The 24523-nt window shown below is 34.5% G+C and overlaps 1 protein-coding gene across 1 annotated transcript; it reads right to left on the bottom strand.

Annotated features, from left to right (window-relative positions):
- Positions 1-2365: 2365 nt before the first annotated feature.
- LOC102807454 (uracil phosphoribosyltransferase homolog) lies at positions 2366-24399 on the bottom strand. The gene is made up of 6 exons (XM_085504867.1): positions 24177-24399; positions 23273-23315; positions 22510-22642; positions 4439-4600; positions 3403-3501; positions 2366-2568 (listed from the first exon to the last, which is right to left on the bottom strand). Exons 1-6 carry the CDS (start codon positions 24374-24376, stop codon positions 2462-2464), a joined length of 744 nt encoding a protein of 247 aa, XP_085360993.1. The 5' UTR covers positions 24377-24399; the 3' UTR covers positions 2366-2461.
- Between the last annotated feature and the right edge of the window lie 124 nt (positions 24400-24523).

Genomic DNA, 24523 nt, shown 5'->3' with positions numbered 1-24523 from the left:
ATTGTAAACTCCATCTTTGAAAGAAAACCTAGTTGACAACATTACCAAATCACTCTGTTTAATACAAAACTGAACTGACACCAGTACTGATATTATAAAGAACGTTGCATCAATATTTATGATGATGCCATCCCAATGCCCCAGATGCTCACCAAATAAAGAAGATTGCATTATGGTAACCTAGCAACAAAAAAACAACATTCGTCTTTCAGTTTGCATCATGTACAAGCATTGGACATTTGATAAATGATATATTGTAGCCTTTTCAATTTTGAAGAATGGCGGAAGAATCTATTTGACTTATATAGGATAGTAAAATACCACGATTACTATAAAACTATTCAGATAAGTTGAGTTTTAAAAACTCGTGTTGAATTTAGAATCTTTACAAAGTACATTCAATTGATTTCATCGCATGTTTTGTTGTTATAACAACTTTCTGTTGACTTATTCACTGCTTCTTTATCGCCAGTATCTGTGGCATGAAGCTATTAACCAAAAGTAAAGTATTGAATTGGTTATTATGTCGTCTGTCTACTTGCATTGATAAGTGGTGCAACTTCAGTGAGGTTTGGCATGCAAAGTAAGTATCAACATGAAGTGCACGTTAACCAACTATTTCATTTATTGAATACAACTTATTTTGACCATTGACGTGCCCCATCATTTACATATTAGTTCTTTTATTTCTTTCAAGGTGTGAAGCATAGAATCATGACTGTCAAAATCAATACCTAGATGTATTCACTGGGAATAGAAAATTAAATCTACTTATACTGTAAAAAACAAAATTGAACAAGCCATGCATGGCACAATCCCTGTTATCAAATTTAAGATGTAGTTTTGTTTATAGTAATATGTCAGGAATATTATGATGATTGACATTTGTATCTGATCATCAAACAAGTACTTGTCCATATTGAGAGATATTGCTCTGGAACAGCATTAGTTAAAACAAAAGGGCCACCGATTGGCCATTTTGAATTGGATCATCGAACTGTATACCTAGGACATGTATAATCATTCATGAATATATAAATGTAAATCATGTCAAAGATGCAGCACAAGAACAGCATTGATTAAAACAAAATGGCCATCAGTTGGCCATTTTTGAATCTGTTCTGAAAAATAAAATGATGTGCATCAAGGCCTCGTATTGTCCAATGTATGTATCAAGTTTGAACGAAATCCATCTGTAAACAGCCGAGATCCGGTTGCGGAATGCCAGACCTTGTGCATTTTTCAGCACAAATATGGCTGCCATTTGGCCATCTTGAATCAGATCATGAAAATAATTGTCACCGTGCATATGTACAATTTATGTGTGAAGTTTGAAAGTAATCGGTCCAGGCATACCTATGATATAAGCATGGACTTCCGCACAGAGGTCAATCCATAAGTCTCTGTTTTCAGACTGCGTTCGAACAACTGACCAGAAATGTTTAACCTTATTTTGTAAAGAACATTTTCAACTTTGTTTTGACAGTGAGGTTGATTGTTGTAAAGAATTGAATTGATCTTGACAAGGAACCACAACAACAATCTAAGTGTAAAGTATATTGAACAAAGCCACTAGTACTTTCATTAAAAAATTGTTTGTTTTTTTCAAAACTTTGAAACAAACCAACTGTGAGCACTTAAACCTTTTCACCACCAGTTCCTTCTATTCATCACAAATTGACAAAATAGTCTGCACTTTCCTTTAGAAGATTGGGACAAAAAAACAATTTTTTTTGAGTGAAAATTGACTCCAAAATTAGGGTTCATTTCCAGAAATATTGAAGAATATCAGAAAAAAAGTGTAGAATAATTTGAATGCGATTCTGGTGGTGAAAAGGTTAAACACCTCCGCTTCCACCAAATGACTAATACAACCATATTCAGGAGAGCAAGATTAAGCTGAAAAAAAACAAGCAGCCTTTCCGGCTGAGATAGCTCTGCACGTTTCAATTACAGAACTGAAGATATTAGAAAATGAACAAATCTGTACTACCTATACGTATAATATCAAAGCAATCGGACTTTCGGTTTTCATTGTGGTCAATAGAGGGCATCATTCTTCACATGCACTTTTATGAGTCTGCCCAAGGTACATATACACTAAGTATCAAAGCAATAAGAATTACCCCCCCCCCCCCCCGACACTGGTGCCGACTGATAATCATTCATATGATAAACTCTGCTCGACAAAGTCAACACCGGAGCTAAAAAACTTGGTTATGCTACTGACCTGCTATTATTCCCTGACTTGCTAATACCATAACAGTGGCTAATGATGCACTAAATATAAGATTCTGATCAAAGTTGAGTAAGGCAAGACTAGTGGTGGTTTTCAGGGATGCATCTTCATACCTCCACAAATGCATAAGGTAGTAAAGAGTTTTTTTAATGTTAAAATAATCTAAGATTATATAGGATACATGTCTTTGTCAGTATAAATAAGAAATATAAAATATATGTACTAATCGGTGCCAAAATACTTCTGTCCAAAGTGATTAGGAGTAACTGGATGCACTTCAGTTGTTAATACTGTCAGCTCTGGGTGTTCATCCACTACTGCTCTGATAGCTGTCAAGAAAAAAAACAGGTATTGGACTAGTGCTATATAGCCCTGGATCCCACAGCGTTGTCAGAGTGGGCATTATTTACATTTGGTTACCACCATGGATCCTGATATAGCAAAATGAGGTTGTTGCGTAGCACTGTTTTCAATCAAACAGATAAGCAAATATAAAAACATTTCAATTGCATTTCAAATTTGACGCAATGTGCTTAAATTGTCCAGCACAGCAATCAAATTTAGTTGATTCGGTGGATTCTATCTTAAGTGTCCATCCCATTATGCTATATCAGGAACATGGCGTTGTTTGAGTGGGCTGCCAATGAGCAAGTAAAAATAACAACCACTCCAGGAACTAGTTGCTATAGTAATATTTGGTTTAAAGTTACAGCTACTTGTATCTGTGGCCAATGAGTCATTTTCATTCCAAATCTCTGACTTGAACTGATTTTGAAGAAAAACAGCTAATTAGCACATAAAACGTGTTGCTTTCCTGTAAAAACTGAATTTTGTGTAGTTTGCTCCAGGCATCTTTCAAACCAGTTTGTTATTGTCAATCTTCTGAAATCCTGGAATACCTCTACATTTTCTGGAATCCTCTTGTTCGAAGGTGATGTGCTATTTTAGCATTAAAATGGCCGACAGTCAGCCATCTTGGATAGGATTGTGGATTGTGGTAAGCACTTGTATGTTATGGCGTACAGACCAGTTGTTTAACATGAAAGAAGGCGAGGTAAATCCATTTTTTCCAGGGTCTATCAGAAAACAGTACCGATTATTTTGTTTACATATGGCCTTTTCCGATTGACTTATTGAAGGAAAGATACAACAGGATAACTAACCTTGTGGTGTTGTGAATATATTTAGAAGAAAAATATTTTTGTCTTTGACTCCATGTTCATGTAATACATTTACTGCTTGTATAACTGTGTTACCAGAACCTAACAATTAAAACAATTTCAATATCTGATGAGATAATGGGGTAACAAAATATATTCAGAGAACAAAGGTCATAACTTCTCAAACAAAAGTAATTTTCTGATAATGAGTAAAGTTAATGGATGACAGTTGTTTACAAATATAGGATTTTATAGGCGTTCTTTGCAACTTAAAATAAATATAGACTTGGTTTCTTGATGCACAGCGGAGAGTAGCTGTCATAAAATCAGTATAGCAGGAAAAAGTGTTCTCCACTTGTGGGAAAATAGCAAAACAAAATAATTGGCTAATTTACCTAACAATAGAAAATTTCAATCACCTATTGTGTTTATTGTCATTAGACTCTATTGTGTATTACAAATTATGGAGCGATGACCATGATACCATCTCTGTCAGCAGAAATGTAGTAAATAGAGATACATGTACTAAATATTATTATACATGTACATCTCTCAATGTAACGCCATACGTTATAGCATGCTGTAATTTTGCGGTACTGCATTAGGTATTTTCGTCCTACCATATTAAGAAACACGAATTCCAAATATGTACCGATTACACGCATGAGCGTCCTCTAATAATAAAAACAAAGATGGAAGCCCCCAGGGTTCCCATTTATTCTTTAGAGAAAAATATGTATAATAATAAGGTTATTGTGAGGATACCACAAAGTATGCACTCAGAGAGTATGCCGTTGCATCGACCTCCTCTGCGCAATGTTCAATACTCCCGCTGTATTGTCTTCGTGCATACTATTCCGTATCCTCATAATAACCTCATATTATATTACAGATGTTTACCATTTTTTGTTTTCTGCTCAAAATTATCCAATTTACTAACACTCAAAACAATCAAGAAAGTACCAAACCTCGACAACTCTTATGCAATAACTCTGGTGTAAACCATGCAATATCAACCTTATAGAGAATCTTAACTTACTTAGTATGGGGTACATCAATAACACTTTTCTCTGATCAATATCTTGAGGTAGTTTGGCATAGAAAATTCTTGCTTCTTGAGTCTCCTCATCACTTTTAATTAATATTTTACCAATCCGTATTGACCTGCAGCAGTCACGCAATCCCTGTTCCATGGCTTCACCTGCAAAAAATCATTTCACATTTCATCTGAAGTATTTCTTTTTCTTGAGGTACATGTATAAATACTAAAAGTAAAATATTATTAGTTCTATCAAATTCCTTTCTTTGCAAAAAATTATTTGATTTTTTTTTTAATTCAAAAATGTAATTTTTCTGTGGTTTGTTTCTTTGAAATAAGATTAGAGTTAAATGCAATTTTTTATGTTACATTTCATTAGAACAAACAGGCCCTTGCTAGAATCAGACAATGTTGCCATACTCAATGTCTAGATGGTATGCTTTGCCTAACCTTCTTACTAAACCCTAGATTCTATACTGACCAATCACTGTTACTTACTAAACCCTAGATTCAATACTGACCAATCACTGTTACTTACTAAACCCTAGATTCTATACTGACCAATCACTGTTACTTACTAAACCCTAGATTCAATACTGACCAATCACTGTTACTTACTAAACCCCAGATTCTATACTGACCAATCACTGTTACTTACTAAACCCTAGATTCTATACTGACCAATCACTGTTACTTACTAAACCCTAGATTCTATACTGACCAATCACTGTTACATACTAAACCCTAGATTCTATACTGACCAATCACTGTTACTTACTAAACCCCAAATTCTATACTGACCAATCACTGTTACTTAGTAAACCCTAGATTCTATACTGACTAATCACTGTTACTTACTAAACCCTAGATTCTATACTGACCAATCACTGTTACTTACTAAACCCTAGATTCAATACTGACCAATCACTGTTACTTACTAAACCCTAGATTCTATACTGACCAATCACTGTTACTTACTAAACCCTAGATTCAATACTGACCAATCACTGTTACTTACTAAACCCCAGATTCTATACTGACCAATCACTGTTACTTACTAAACCCTAGATTCTATACTGACCAATCACTGTTACTTACTAAACCCTAGATTCTATACTGACCAATCACTGTTACATACTAAACCCTAGATTCTATACTGACCAATCACTGTTACTTACTAAACCCCAAATTCTATACTGACCAATCACTGTTACTTAGTAAACCCTAGATTCTATACTGACTAATCACTGTTACTTACTAAACCCTAGATTCTATACTGACCAATCACTGTTACTTACTGAACCCTAGATTCTATACTGACCAATCACTGTAACATACTAAACCCTAGATTCTATACTGACCAATCACTGTTACATACTAAACCCTAGATTCTATACTGACCAATCACTGTTACTTACTAAACCCTAGATTCTATACTGACCAATCACTGTTACTTACTAAACCCTAGATTCTATACTGACCAATCACTGTTACATATTAAACCCTAGATTCTATACTGACCAATCACTGTTACTTACTAAACCCTAGATTCTATACTGACCAATCACTGTTACTTACTAAACCCTAGATTCTATACTGACCAATCACTGTTACATACTAAACCCTAGATTCTATACTGACCAATCACTGTTACTTACTAAACCCTAGATTCTATACTAACCAATCACTGTTACTTACTAAACCCTAGATTCTATACTGACCAATCACTGTTACTTACTAAATCCTAGATTCTATACTGACCAATCACTGTTACTTACTAAATCCTAGATACTATACTGACCAATCAGTTACTTACTAAACCCTAGATTCTATATTGACCAATCACTGTTACTTACTAAATCCTAGATTCTATACTGACCAATCACTGTTACTTACTAAATCCTAGATTCTATACTGACCAATCACTGTTACTCACTAAACCCTAGATTCTATACTGACCAATCACTGTTACATACTAAACCCTAGATTCTATACTGACCAATCACTGTTACTTACTGAACCCTATATTCTATACTGACCAATCACTGTTACTTACTAAACCCTAGATTCTATACTGACCAATCACTGTTACATACTGAACCCTAGATTCTATACTGACCAATCACTGTTACTTACTAAACCCTAGATTCTATACTGACCAATCACTGTTACTTACTAAATCCTAGATTCTATACTGACCAATCACTGTTACTTACTAAATCCTAGATTCTATACTGACCAATCACTGTTACTTACTAAATCCTAGATACTATACTGACCAATCACTGTTACTTACTAAACCCTAGATTCTATACTAACCAATCACTGTTACATACTAAACCCTAGATTCTATACTAACCAATCACTGTTACATACTAAACCCTAGATTCTATACTGACCAATCACTGTTACTTACTAAACCCTAGATTCTATACTGACCAATCACTGTTACTTACTAAACCCTAGGTTCTATACTGACCAATCACTGTTACATACTAAACCCGAGATTCTATACTGACCAATCACTGTTACTTACTAAACCCTAGGTTCTATACTGACCAATCACTGTTACTTACTAAATCCTAGATACTATACTGACCAATCACTGTTACTTACTAAATCCTAGATTCTATACTGACCAATCACTGTTACTTACTAAATCCTAGATACTATACTGACCAATCACTGTTACTTACTAAACCCTAGGTTCTATACTGACCAATCACTGTTACATACTAAACCCGAGATTCTATACTGACCAATCACTGTTACTTACTAAACCCTAGGTTCTATACTGACCAATCACTGTTACTTACTAAATCCTAGATACTATACTGACCAATCACTGTTACTTACTAAATCCTAGATTCTATACTGACCAATCACTGTTACTTACTAAACCCTAGATACTATACTGACCAATCACTGTTACTTACTAAACCCTAGGTTCTATACTGACCAATCACTGTTACATACTAAACCCTAGATTCTATACTGACCAATCACTGTTACATACTAAACCCTAGATTCTATACTGACCAATCACTGTTACTAAACCCCAAATTATATACTGACCAATCACTGTTACTTACTAAATCCTAGATTCTATACTGACCAATCACTGTTACTTATTAAACCCTATATTCTATACTGACCAATCACTGTTACTTACTAAACCCTAGATTCTATACTGACCAATCACTGTTACTTACTAAATCCTAGATACTATACTGACCAATCACTGTTACTTACTAAACCCTAGATTATATACTGACCAATCACTGTTACATACTAAACCCTAGATTCTATACTGACCAATCACTGTTACTAAACCCCAAATTCTATACTGACCAATCACTGTTACTTACTAAACCCTAGATTCTATACTGACCAATCACTGTTACTTACTAAACCCTAGATTCTATACTGACCAATCACTGTTACATACTAAACCCTAGATTCTATACTGACCAATCACTGTTACTAAACCCCAAATTCTATACTGACCAATCACTGTTACTTACTAAACCCTAGATTCTATACTGACCAATCACTGTTACTTACTAAACCCTAGATTCTATACTGACCAATCACTGTTACTTATTAAACCCTATATTCTATACTGACCAATCACTGTTACTTACTAAACCCTAGATTCTATACTGACCAATCACTGTTACTAAACCCCAAATTCTATACTGACCAATCACTGTTACTTACTAAACCCTAGATTCTATACTGACCAATCACTGTTACTTACTAAACCCTAGATTCTATACTGACCAATCACTGTTACTTACTAAACCCTAGATTCTATACTGACCAATCACTGTTACTTACTAAACCCTAGATTCTATACTGACCAATCACTGTTACTTACTAAATCCTAGATTCTATACTGACCAATCACTGTTACTTCCTAAACCCTAGATTCTATACTGACCAATCACTGTTACTTACTAAATCCTAGATTCTATACTGACCAATCACTGTTACTTACTAAATCCTAGATTCTATACTGACCAATCACTGTTACTTACTAAATCCTAGATTCTATACTGACCAATCACTGTTACTTACTAAATCCTGGATTCTATACTGACCAATCACTGTTACTTACTAAATCCTAGATTCTATACTGACCAATCACTGTTACTTACTAAACCCTAGATTCTATACTGACCAATCACTGTTACATACTAAACCCTAGATTCTATACTGACCAATCACTGTTACATACTAAACCCTAGATTCTATACTGACCAATCACTGTTACTTACTAAACCCTAGGTTCTATACTGACCAATCACTGTTACTTACTAAACCCTAGATTCTATAATGACCAATCACTGTTACTTACTAAATCCTAAATTCTATACTGACCAATCACTGCTACTTATTAAACCCTATATTCTATACTGACCAATCACTGTTACTTACTAAACCCTAGATACTATACTGACCAATCACTGTTACTTACTAAACCCTAGGTTCTATACTGACCAATCACTGTTACTTACTAAATTCTAGATTCTATACTGACCAATCACTGTTACTTACTAAACCCTAGATTCTATACTGACCAATCACTGTTACTTACTAAACCCTAGATTCTATACTGACCAATCACTGTTACTTACTAAACCCTAGATTCTATACTGACCAATCACTGTTACTTACTAAACCCTAGATTCTATACTGACCAATCACTGTTACTTACTAAACCCTAGATTCTATACTGACCAATCACTGTTACTTACTAAACCCTAGATTCTATACTGACCAATCACTGTTACTTACTAAATTCTAGATTCTATACTGACCAATCACTGTTACTTACTAAATCCTAGATTCTATACTGACCAATCACTGTTACTTACTAAATCCTAGATTCTATACTGACCAATCACTGTTACTTACTAAACCCTAGATTCTATACTGACCAATCACTGTTACTTACTAAACCCTAGATTCTATACTGACCAATCACTGTCACTTACTAAACCCTAGATTCTATACTGACCAATCACTGTTACTTACTAAACCCTAGATTCTATACTGACCAATCACTGTTACTTACTAAATCCTAGATTCTATACTGACCAACCACTGTTACTTACTAAATCCTAGATTCTATACTGACCAATCACTGTTACTTACTAAACCCTAGATACTATACTGACCAATCAGTTACTTACTAAACCCTAGATTCTATACTGACCAATCACTGTTACTTACTAAATCCTAGATTCTATACTGACCAATCACTGTTACTTACTAAACCCTAGATTCTATACTGACCAATCACTGTTACTTACTGAACCCTAGATACTATACTGACCAATCAGTTACTTACTAAATCCTAGATTCTATACTGACCAATCACTGTTACTTACTAAATCCTAGATACTATACTGACCAATCAGTTACTTACTAAACCCTAGATTCTATACTGACCAATCACTGTTACTTACTAAATCCTAGATTCTATACTGACCAATCAGTTACTTACTAAATCCTAGATACTATACTGACCAATCAGTTACTTACTAAACCCTAGATTCTATACTGACCAATCACTGTTACTTACTAAATCCTAGATTCTATACTGACCAATCACTGTTACTTATTAAACCCTATATTCTATACTGACCAATCACTGTTACTTACTAAACCCTAGATTCTATACTGACCAATCACTGTTACTTACTAAATCCTAGATACTATACTGACCAATCACTGTTACTTACTAAACCCTAGATTCTATACTGACCAATCACTGTTACATACTAAACCCTAGATTCTATACTGACCAATCACTGTTACTAAACCCCAAATTCTATACTGACCAATCACTGTTACTTACTAAACCCTAGATTCTATACTGACCAATCACTGTTACTTACTAAACCCTAGATTATATACTGACCAATCACTGTTACATACTAAACCCTAGATTCTATACTGACCAATCACTGTTACTAAACCCCAAATTCTATACTGACCAATCACTGTTACTTACTAAACCCTAGATTCTATACTGACCAATCACTGTTACTTACTAAACCCTAGATTCTATACTGACCAATCACTGTTACTTACTAAACCCTAGATTCTATACTGACCAATCACTGTTACTTACTAAACCCTAGATTCTATACTGACCAATCACTGTTACTTACTAAATCCTAGATTCTATACTGACCAATCACTGTTACTTCCTAAACCCTAGATTCTATACTGACCAATCACTGTTACTTACTAAATCCTAGATTCTATACTGACCAATCACTGTTACTTACTAAATCCTAGATTCTATACTGACCAATCACTGTTACTTACTAAATCCTAGATTCTATACTGACCAATCACTGTTACTTACTAAATCCTGGATTCTATACTGACCAATCACTGTTACTTACTAAATCCTAGATTCTATACTGACCAATCACTGTTACTTACTAAACCCTAGATTCTATACTGACCAATCACTGTTACATACTAAACCCTAGATTCTATACTGACCAATCACTGTTACATACTAAACCCTAGATTCTATACTGACCAATCACTGTTACTTACTAAACCCTAGGTTCTATACTGACCAATCACTGTTACTTACTAAACCCTAGATTCTATAATGACCAATCACTGTTACTTACTAAATCCTAAATTCTATACTGACCAATCACTGTTACTTATTAAACCCTATATTCTATACTGACCAATCACTGTTACTTACTAAACCCTAGATACTATACTGACCAATCACTGTTACTTACTAAACCCTAGGTTCTATACTGACCAATCACTGTTACTTACTAAATTCTAGATTCTATACTGACCAATCACTGTTACTTACTAAACCCTAGATTCTATACTGACCAATCACTGTTACTTACTAAACCCTAGATTCTATACTGACCAATCACTGTTACTTACTAAACCCTAGATTCTATACTGACCAATCACTGTTACTTACTAAACCCTAGATTCTATACTGACCAATCACTGTTACTTACTAAACCCTAGATTCTATACTGACCAATCACTGTTACTTACTAAACCCTAGATTCTATACTGACCAATCACTGTTACTTACTAAATTCTAGATTCTATACTGACCAATCACTGTTACTTACTAAATCCTAGATTCTATACTGACCAATCACTGTTACTTACTAAATCCTAGATTCTATACTGACCAATCACTGTTACTTACTAAACCCTAGATTCTATACTGACCAATCACTGTTACTTACTAAACCCTAGATTCTATACTGACCAATCACTGTCACTTACTAAACCCTAGATTCTATACTGACCAATCACTGTTACTTACTAAACCCTAGATTCTATACTGACCAATCACTGTTACTTACTAAATCCTAGATTCTATACTGACCAACCACTGTTACTTACTAAATCCTAGATTCTATACTGACCAATCACTGTTACTTACTAAACCCTAGATACTATACTGACCAATCAGTTACTTACTAAACCCTAGATTCTATACTGACCAATCACTGTTACTTACTAAATCCTAGATTCTATACTGACCAATCACTGTTACTTACTAAACCCTAGATTCTATACTGACCAATCACTGTTACTTACTGAACCCTAGATACTATACTGACCAATCAGTTACTTACTAAATCCTAGATTCTATACTGACCAATCACTGTTACTTACTAAATCCTAGATACTATACTGACCAATCAGTTACTTACTAAACCCTAGATTCTATACTGACCAATCACTGTTACTTACTAAATCCTAGATTCTATACTGACCAATCAGTTACTTACTAAATCCTAGATACTATACTGACCAATCAGTTACTTACTAAACCCTAGATTCTATACTGACCAATCACTGTTACTTACTAAACCCTAGATTCTATACTGACCAATCACTGTTACTTACTAAACCCTAGATTTTATACTGACCAATCACTGTTACTTACTAAATCCTAGATTCTATACTGACCAATCACTGTTACTTACTAAATCCTAGATTCTATACTGACCAATCACTGTTACTTATAAAACCCTATATTCTATACTGACCAATCACTGTTACTTATAAAACCCTATATTCTATACTGACCAATCACTGTTACTTACTAAACCCTAGATTCTATACTGACCAATCACTGTTACTTACTAAATCCTAGATTCTATACTGACCAATCACTGTTACTTACTAAACCCTAGATTCTATACTGACCAATCACTGTTACTTACTAAACCCTAGATTCTATACTGACCCAATCACTGTTACTTCCTAAACCCTAGATTCTATACTGACCAATCACTGTTACTTACTAAATCCTAGATTCTATACTGACCAATCACTGTTACTTACTAAATCCTAGATTCTATACTGACCAATCACTGTTACTTACTAAATCCTAGATTCTATACTGACCAATCACTGTTACTTACTAAACCCTATATTTTATACTGACCAATCACTGTTACTTACTAAACCCTAGATTCTATACTGACCAATCACTGTTACTTACTAAACCCTAGATTCTATACTGACCAATCACTGTAAGTTACTTACTAAATCCTAGATTCTATACTGACCAATCACTGTTACTCACTAAACCCTAGATTCTATACTGACCAATCACTGTTACATACTAAACCCTAGATTCTATACTGACCAATCACTGTTACTTACTGAACCCTATATTCTATACTGACCAATCACTGTTACTTACTAAACCCTAGATTCTATACTGACCAATCACTGTTACTAAACCCCAAATTCTATACTGACCAATCACTGTTACTTACTAAACCCTAGATTCTATACTGACCAATCACTGTTACTTACTAAACCCTAGATTCTATACTGACCAATCACTGTTACTTACTGAACCCTAGATTCTATACTGACCAATCACTGTAACATACTAAACCCTAGATTCTATACTGACCAATCACTGTTACATACTAAACCCTAGATTCTATACTGACCAATCACTGTTACTTACTAAACCCTAGATTCTATACTGACTAATCACTGTAACATACTAAACCCTAGATTCTATACTGACCAATCACTGTTACATACTAAACCCTAGATTATATACTGATCAATCACTGTTACTTACTAAACCCTAGATTCTATACTGACTCATCACTGTTACATACTAAACCCTAGATTCTATACTGACCAATCACTGTAACATACTAAACCCTAGATTCTATACTGACCAATCACTGTTACTTACTGAACCCTAGATTCTATACTGACCAATCACTGTTACTTACTAAACCCTAGATTCTATACTAACCAATCACTGTTACTTACTAAATCCTAGATTCTATACTGACCAATCACTGTTACTTACTGAACCCTAGATTCTATACTGACCAATCACTGTTACTTACTAAACCCTAGATTCTATACTGACCAATCACTGTTACATATTAAACCCTAGATTCTATACTGACCAATCACTGTTACATACTAAACCCTAGATTCTATACTGACTAATCACTGTTACATACTAAACCCTAGATTCTATACTGACCAATCACTGTTACTTACTAAACCCTAGATTCTATACTAACCAATCACTGTTACTTACTAAACCCTAGATTCTATACTGACCAATCACTGTTACTTACTAAATCCTAGATTCTATACTGACCAATCACTGTTACTTACTAAATCCTAGATACTATACTGACCAATCAGTTACTTACTAAACCCTAGATTCTATATTGACCAATCACTGTTACTTACTAAATCCTAGATTCTATACTGACCAATCACTGTTACTTACTAAATCCTAGATTCTATACTGACCAATCACTGTTACTCACTAAACCCTAGATTCTATACTGACCAATCACTGTTACATACTAAACCCTAGATTCTATACTGACCAATCACTGTTACTTACTGAACCCTATATTCTATACTGACCAATCACTGTTACTTACTAAACCCTAGATTCTATACTGACCAATCACTGTTACATACTGAACCCTAGATTCTATACTGACCAATCACTGTTACTTACTAAACCCTAGATTCTATACTGACCAATCACTGTTACTTACTAAATCCTAGATTCTATACTGACCAATCACTGTTACTTACTAAATCCTAGATTCTATACTGACCAATCACTGTTACTTACTAAATCCTAGATACTATACTGACCAATCACTGTTACTTACTAAACCCTAGATTCTATACTAACCAATCACTGTTACATACTAAACCCTAGATTCTATACTGACCAATCACTGTTACTAAACCCCAAATTATATACTGACCAATCACTGTTACTTACTAAACCCTAGGTTCTATACTGACCAATCACTGTTACTTACTAAACCCTAGATTCTATACTGACCAATCACTGTTACTTACTAAATCCTAGATTCTATACTGACCAATCACTGTTACTTACTAAATCCTAGATTCTATACTGACCAATCACTGTTACTTACTAAATCCTAGATTCTATACTGACCAATCACTGTTACTTACTAAACCCTATATTTTATACTGACCAATCACTGTTACTTACTAAACCCTAGATTCTATACTGACCAATCACTGTTACTTACTAAACCCTAGATTCTATACTGACCAATCACTGTTACTTACTAAATCCTAGATTCTATACTGACCAATCACTGTTACTCACTAAACCCTAGATTCTATACTGACCAATCACTGTTACATACTAAACCCTAGATTCTATACTGACCAATCACTGTTACTTACTGAACCCTATATTCTATACTGACCAATCACTGTTACTTACTGAACCCTATATTCTATACTGACCAATCACTGTTACATACTAAACCCTAGATTCTATACTGACCAATCACTGTTACTAAACCCCAAATTCTATACTGACCAATCACTGTTACTTACTAAACCCTAGATTCTATACTGACCAATCACTGTTACTTACTAAACCCTAGATTCTATACTGACCAATCACTGTTACTTACTGAACCCTAGATTCTATACTGACCAATCACTGTAACATACTAAACCCTAGATTCTATACTGACCAATCACTGTTACATACTAAACCCTAGATTCTATACTGACCAATCACTGTTACTTACTAAACCCTAGATTCTATACTGACTAATCACTGTAACATACTAAACCCTAGATTCTATACTGACCAATCACTGTTACATACTAAACCCTAGATTCTATACTGACTCATCACTGTTACATACTAAACCCTAGATTCTATACTGACCAATCACTGTAACATACTAAACCCTAGATTCTATACTGACCAATCACTGTTACTTACTGAACCCTAGATTCTATACTGACCAATCACTGTTACTTACTAAACCCTAGATTCTATACTAACCAATCACTGTTACTTACTAAATCCTAGATTCTATACTGACCAATCACTGTTACTTACTGAACCCTAGATTCTATACTGACCAATCACTGTTACTTACTAAACCCTAGATTCTATACTGACCAATCACTGTTACATATTAAACCCTAGATTCTATACTGACCAATCACTGTTACTTACTAAACCCTAGATTCTATACTGACCAATCACTGTTACTTACTAAACCCTAGATTCTATACTGACCAATCACTGTTACTTACTGAACCCTAGATTCTATACTGACCAATCACTGTAACATACTAAACCCTAGATTCTATACTGACCAATCACTGTTACATACTAAACCCTAGATTCTATACTGACCAATCACTGTTACTTACTAAACCCTAGATTCTATACTGACTAATCACTGTAACATACTAAACCCTAGATTCTATACTGACCAATCACTGTTACATACTAAACCCTAGATTCTATACTGACTCATCACTGTTACATACTAAACCCTAGATTCTATACTGACCAATCACTGTAACATACTAAACCCTAGATTCTATACTGACCAATCACTGTTACTTACTGAACCCTAGATTCTATACTGACCAATCACTGTTACTTACTAAACCCTAGATTCTATACTAACCAATCACTGTTACTTACTAAATCCTAGATTCTATACTGACCAATCACTGTTACTTACTGAACCCTAGATTCTATACTGACCAATCACTGTTACTTACTAAACCCTAGATTCTATACTGACCAATCACTGTTACATATTAAACCCTAGATTCTATACTGACCAATCACTGTTACATACTAAACCCTAGATTCTATACTGACCAATCACTGTTACATACTAAACCCTAGATTCTATACTGACCAATCACTGTTACTTACTAAACCCTAGATTCTATACTAACCAATCACTGTTACTTACTAAACCCTAGATTCTATACTGACCAATCACTGTTACTTACTAAATCCTAGATTCTATACTGACCAATCACTGTTACTTACTAAATCCTAGATACTATACTGACCAATCAGTTACTTACTAAACCCTAGATTCTATACTGACCAATCACTGTTACTTACTAAATCCTAGATTCTATACTGACCAATCACTGTTACTTACTAAATCCTAGATTCTATACTGACCAATCACTGTTACTTACTAAATCCTAGATTCTATACTGACCAATCACTGTTACTTACTAAATCCTAGATTCTATACTGACCAATCACTGTTACTTACTAAATCCTGGATTCTATACTGACCAATCACTGTTACTTACTAAATCCTAGATTCTATACTGACCAATCACTGTTACTTACTAAACCCTAGATTCTATACTGACCAATCACTGTTACATACTAAACCCTAGATTCTATACTGACCAATCACTGTTACATACTAAACCCTAGATTCTATACTGACCAATCACTGTTACTTACTAAACCCAAAATTCTATACTGACCAATCACTGTTACTTACTAAACCCTAGGTTCTATACTGACCAATCACTGTTACTTACTAAACCCTAGATTCTATACTGACCAATCACTGTTACTTACTAAACCCTAGATTCTATACTGACCAATCACTGTTACTTACTAAATCCTAAATTCTATACTGACCAATCACTGTTACTTATTAAACCCTATATTCTATACTGACCAATCACTGTTACTTACTAAACCCTAGATACTATACTGACCAATCACTGTTACTTACTAAACCCTAGGTTCTATACTGACCAATCACTGTTACTTACTAAATTCTAGATTCTATACTGACCAATCACTGTTACTTACTAAACCCTAGATTCTATACTGACCAATCACTGTTACTTACTAAACCCTAGATTCTATACTGACCAATCACTGTTACTTACTAAACCCTAGATTCTATACTGACCAATCACTGTTACTTACTAAACCCTAGATTCTATACTGACCAATCACTGTTACTTACTAAACCCTAGATTCTATACTGACCAATCACTGTTACTTACTAAACCCTAGATTCTATACTGACCAATCACTGTTACTTACTAAACCCTAGATTCTATACTGACCAATCACTGTTACATACTGAACCCTAGATTCTATACTGACCAATCACTGTTACTTACTAAACCCTAGATTCTATACTGACCAATCACTGTTACTTACTAAATCCTAGATTCTATACTGACCAATCACTGTTACTTACTAAATCCTAGATTCTATACTGACCAATCACTGTTACTTACTAAATCCTAGATACTATACTGACCAATCACTGTTACTTACTAAACCCTAGATTCTATACTAACCAATCACTGTTACATACTAAACCCTAGATTATATACTGACCAATCACTGTTACTTACTGAACCCTAGATTCTATACTGACCAATCACTGTTACTAAACCCCAAATTATATACTGACCAATCACTGTTACTTACTAAACCCTAGGTTCTATACTGACCAATCACTGTTACTTACTAAACCCTAGATTCTATACTGACCAATCACTGTTACTTACTAAATCCTAGATTCTATACTGACCAATCACTGTTACTTATTAAACCCTATATTCTATACTGACCAATCACTGTTACTTACTAAACCCTAGATTCTATACTGACCAATCACTGTTACTTACTAAATCCTAGATACTATACTGACCAATCACTGTTACTTACTAAACCCTAGATTATATACTGACCAATCACTGTTACATACTAAACCCTAGATTCTATACTGATCAATCACTGTTACTTACTAAACCCTAGATTCTATACTGACCAATCACTGTTACATACTAAACCCCAAATTCTATACTGACCAATCACTGTTACTTACTAAACCCTAGGTTCTATACTGACCAATCACTGTTACTTACTAAACCCTAGATTCTATACTGACCAATCACTGTTACTTACTAAATCCTAGATTCTATACTGACCAATCACTGTTACTTATTAAACCCTATATTCTATACTGACCAATCACTGTTACTTACTAAACCCTAGATTATATACTGACCAATCACTGTTACTTATTAAACCCTATATTCTATACTGACCAATCACTGTTACTTACTAAACCCTAGATTCTATACTGACCAATCACTGTTACATACTAAACCCTAGATTCTATACTGACCAATCACTGTTACTTACTGAACCCTATATTCTATACTGACCAATCACTGTTACTTACTAAACCCTAGATTCTATACTGACCAATCACTGTTACATACTAAACCCTAGATTCTATACTGACCAATCACTGTTACTTACTGAACCCTAGATTCTATACTGACCAATCACTGTAACATACTAAACCCTAGATTCTATACTGACCAATCACTGTTACATACTAAACCCTAGATTCTATACTGACCAATCACTGTTACTTACTAAACCCTAGATTCTATACTGACTAATCACTGTAACATACTAAACCCTAGATTCTATACTGACCAATCACTGTTACATACTAAACCCTAGATTCTATACTGACTCATCACTGTTACATACTAAACCCTAGATTCTATACTGACCAATCACTGTAACATACTAAACCCTAGATTCTATACTGACCAATCACTGTTACTTACTGAACCCTAGATTCTATACTGACCAATCACTGTTACTTACTAAACCCTAGATTCTATACTAACCAATCACTGTTACTTACTAAATCCTAGATTCTATACTGACCAATCACTGTTACTTACTGAACCCTAGATTCTATACTGACCAATCACTGTTACTTACTAAACCCTAGATTCTATACTGACCAATCACTGTTACATATTAAACCCTAGATTCTATACTGACCAATCACTGTTACATACTAAACCCTAGATTCTATACTGACCAATCACTGTTACATACTAAACCCTAGATTCTATACTGACCAATCACTGTTACTTACTAAACCCTAGATTCTATACTAACCAATCACTGTTACTTACTAAACCCTAGATTCTATACTGACCAATCACTGTTACTTACTAAATCCTAGATTCTATACTGACCAATCACTGTTACTTACTAAATCCTAGATACTATACTGACCAATCAGTTACTTACTAAACCCTAGATTCTATACTGACCAATCACTGTTACTTACTAAATCCTAGATTCTATACTGACCAATCACTGTTACTTACTAAATCCTAGATTCTATACTGACCAATCACTGTTACTTACTAAATCCTAGATTCTATACTGACCAATCACTGTTACTTACTAAATCCTAGATTCTATACTGACCAATCACTGTTACTTACTAAATCCAGGATTCTATACTGACCAATCACTGTTACTTACTAAATCCTAGATTCTATACTGACCAATCACTGTTACTTACTAAACCCTAGATTCTATACTGACCAATCACTGTTACATACTAAACCCTAGATTCTATACTGACCAATCACTGTTACATACTAAACCCTAGATTCTATACTGACCAATCACTGTTACTTACTAAACCCAAAATTCTATACTGACCAATCACTGTTACTTACTAAACCCTAGGTTCTATACTGACCAATCACTGTTACTTACTAAACCCTAGATTCTATACTGACCAATCACTGTTACTTACTAAACCCTAGATTCTATACTGACCAATCACTGTTACTTACTAAATCCTAAATTCTATACTGACCAATCACTGTTACTTATTAAACCCTATATTCTATACTGACCAATCACTGTTACTTACTAAACCCTAGATACTATACTGACCAATCACTGTTACTTACTAAACCCTAGGTTCTATACTGACCAATCACTGTTACTTACTAAATTCTAGATTCTATACTGACCAATCACTGTTACTTACTAAACCCTAGATTCTATACTGACCAATCACTGTTACTTACTAAACCCTAGATTCTATACTGACCAATCACTGTTACTTACTAAACCCTAGATTCTATACTGACCAATCACTGTTACTTACTAAACCCTAGATTCTATACTGACCAATCACTGTTACTTACTAAACCCTAGATTCTATACTGACCAATCACTGTTACTTACTAAACCCTAGATTCTATACTGACCAATCACTGTTACTTACTAAACCCTAGATTCTATACTGACCAATCACTGTTACATACTGAACCCTAGATTCTATACTGACCAATCACTGTTACTTACTAAACCCTAGATTCTATACTGACCAATCACTGTTACTTACTAAATCCTAGATTCTATACTGACCAATCACTGTTACTTACTAAATCCTAGATTCTATACTGACCAATCACTGTTACTTACTAAATCCTAGATACTATACTGACCAATCACTGTTACTTACTAAACCCTAGATTCTATACTAACCAATCACTGTTACATACTAAACCCTAGATTATATACTGACCAATCACTGTTACTTACTGAACCCTAGATTCTATACTGACCAATCACTGTTACTAAACCCCAAATTATATACTGACCAATCACTGTTACTTACTAAACCCTAGGTTCTATACTGACCAATCACTGTTACTTACTAAACCCTAGATTCTATACTGACCAATCACTGTTACTTACTAAATCCTAGATTCTATACTGACCAATCACTGTTACTTATTAAACCCTATATTCTATACTGACCAATCACTGTTACTTACTAAACCCTAGATTCTATACTGACCAATCACTGTTACTTACTAAATCCTAGATACTATACTGACCAATCACTGTTACTTACTAAACCCTAGATTATATACTGACCAATCACTGTTACATACTAAACCCTAGATTCTATACTGATCAATCACTGTTACTTACTAAACCCTAGATTCTATACTGACCAATCACTGTTACATACTAAACCCCAAATTCTATACTGACCAATCACTGTTACTTACTAAACCCTAGGTTCTATACTGACCAATCACTGTTACTTACTAAACCCTAGATTCTATACTGACCAATCACTGTTACTTACTAAATCCTAGATTCTATACTGACCAATCACTGTTACTTATTAAACCCTATATTCTATACTGACCAATCACTGTTACTTACTAAACCCTAGATTATATACTGACCAATCACTGTTACTTATTAAACCCTATATTCTATACTGACCAATCACTGTTACTTACTAAACCCTAGATTCTATACTGACCAATCACTGTTACATACTAAACCCTAGATTCTATACTGACCAATCACTGTTACTTACTGAACCCTATATTCTATACTGACCAATCACTGTTACTTACTAAACCCTAGATTCTATACTGACCAATCACTGTTACATACTAAACCCTAGATTCTATACTGACCAATCACTGTTACTTACTAAACCCTAGATTCTATACTGACCAATCACTGTTACATACTAAATCCTAGATTCTATACTGACCAATCACTGTTACATACTAAACCCTAGATTCTATACTGACCAATCACTGTTACATACTAAACCCTAGATTCTATACTGACCAATCTCTGTTACTTACTGAACCCTAGATTCTATACTGACCAATCACTGTTACTTACTAAACCCTAGATTCTATACTGACCAATCACTGTTACTTACTAAACCCTAGATTCTATACTGACCAATCACTGTTACTTATTAAACTCTAGATTCTATACTGACCAATCACTGTTACATACTAAACCCTAGATTCTATACTGACCAATCACTGTTACTTACCACTTCGCATGATGCTAACTCCACAATTTCCCTTCTGAAATTGTATTCCTTCATAGTCCATATTAGTTGATGTTTTCACTGTGACTTGTGAGTATGGCAACTGGTTCAGCCCCTCTTCCACAACCAGTCTAATCTATATTTAATGACACAGAACTATTCAATAATGCTAAGCAGAAAAAAAAACCCGATGATGAATGAAAACAGTAACTGAACACGAATAAAGCATATGTGCAGTTCAAACCATGTACCAGATGGTAAACACACATGTGCAAATGCAAAAAAGATTGCGACAAAAAATTTTGTTGAAAACTTAATTAAAATTAATAAAAAAATAATCCTTGAAATGCACATATTCAATAACTATTCTGCACTTGTCTATCCACACCATATCTAATTTTAGTAATATTTGAAAAATAAACATCAATATTACAATTTTTTTTTTAAATATTTGCTTTACCCTCATCTATTATAATGAAGTGAAACAACACTATCAAGTCTTGATTGGACAAAATCCCAATTGTTTTGCAAAGTTGCAAGCTGTCCTGCTGACTGTCTGAATAAATCTCAGAACTGCTGTAAGCAAGAATCCATGGAGCAAGTTATTATTTGGGATCAATCTAAAAATATTATTTTCAATCATGTTTGTTTTACTGATTGTGTTTTCGGCTTGCAAGATATTTTCTATTAAAAAAGTTGTTTCAATTTTAAGCAGGAATATGTACATCTATCTTATGAAATCAAATGCACTTCTCTAAACACTTACAAGTCTATCAGCATAAAATACAAAATCTCCTCTTGATGTGCTACTGTAAAAAAATAATAAAACAATATTAATTGTTATATTGCAGTTTTTACTTTTTTTTAACCACACCGACTTAGTGTTCTATGTTCTTCGCGTAATTAGGTGTTCGTATGCAAGGGATTTTTCCACACAAAAACGACGAATTCGGCCGAATTTTGTTATCGGTTGGCTTAATATAACCCCCCCCCCACACACACACACACACTCAGGATCCATAGGGGGCCGCATGCGCGTTCCCATTTTCTGGGGAAAGAGGGTACTTTTTGACGATCTGTCTCGGGAACATTTTCCCGAGAAAATCGTAGAAAAGGGGGTATTTTTTGCTTGTTTTCCCGAGATTCTCAAAATAGGGGGTGTATTTCAAAACACTTCCCGAGATATACAAAAAAGGGGGGTTTAAAAGGAGTTCTGGACTGAAAAGTTCCCTAGATAGGGGGTGAAATTCATCGGAAAGCCCGTGAAAGGGGGGGTTAAATTTTCTTCTTTTCCCCAGATAGGGGGGGGGGGGGTAAAAAAAAATGAGGGAACAAGCATAGGCCCCCCCTAAATATAGGGAGTGGGGGGTCGGGATATAACCCCAACGGACCGTATTTTTGTGAAAGATTGGTATTTTTGTCCTGATTTGTAGGTATCTGAAAAACGCGTTTCACAACTTGTCTCTTATTTAGTTTTATGCGTCATTCAAGATGGCGGCCCCAATATAGTAAATATCGTATTTATTTTATTATCACGTGTGCGCCAGCTGACTGTGGCTACTTCAACGGTATTTGGGAACGAATATTATTGAATTTGAACTCGGGGTGGCGCTCGATCCACTCAAGTTCAATTTCAAGGATTACGCATACTGAGCCTGTCATGTACTTACGCCTCACGAATGACTGTCTGCAGTTCTCTGATTTGGTTGTTCGGTCGAATTATCTTCACCCTAGGTCCAAACGCCACTTGCTGGAGAGCGTTTTGTGCCTTTGGTTTCATATTCCTTGAGTTGTCCTTACTGTTCTCCATTACATTTGTGATGACTTCCACGCTGTGACCCGTAGGCCTTGCAACACCTTGACCTGGCATATGTGCAAATCCGCAGACCTCATCACATTGAAGAAATTAGTTCATCTTGTGGACAATATGAACAATTTTTCGATGAAATGTTTCATAATTGCTTATTATAATATTTATTTTATCGATATTGACAATTTTGAATATAATGAACTCTTA

Source organism: Saccoglossus kowalevskii, chromosome 11 (assembly GCF_978046115.1).
Source record: "Saccoglossus kowalevskii chromosome 11, keSacKowa6.1, whole genome shotgun sequence".
Lineage (NCBI taxonomy): Eukaryota > Metazoa > Hemichordata > Enteropneusta > Harrimaniidae > Saccoglossus > Saccoglossus kowalevskii.
The sequence above is the reverse complement of the archived record's forward strand: the minus strand, read 5'-3'. Positions and strand labels throughout refer to the sequence as shown.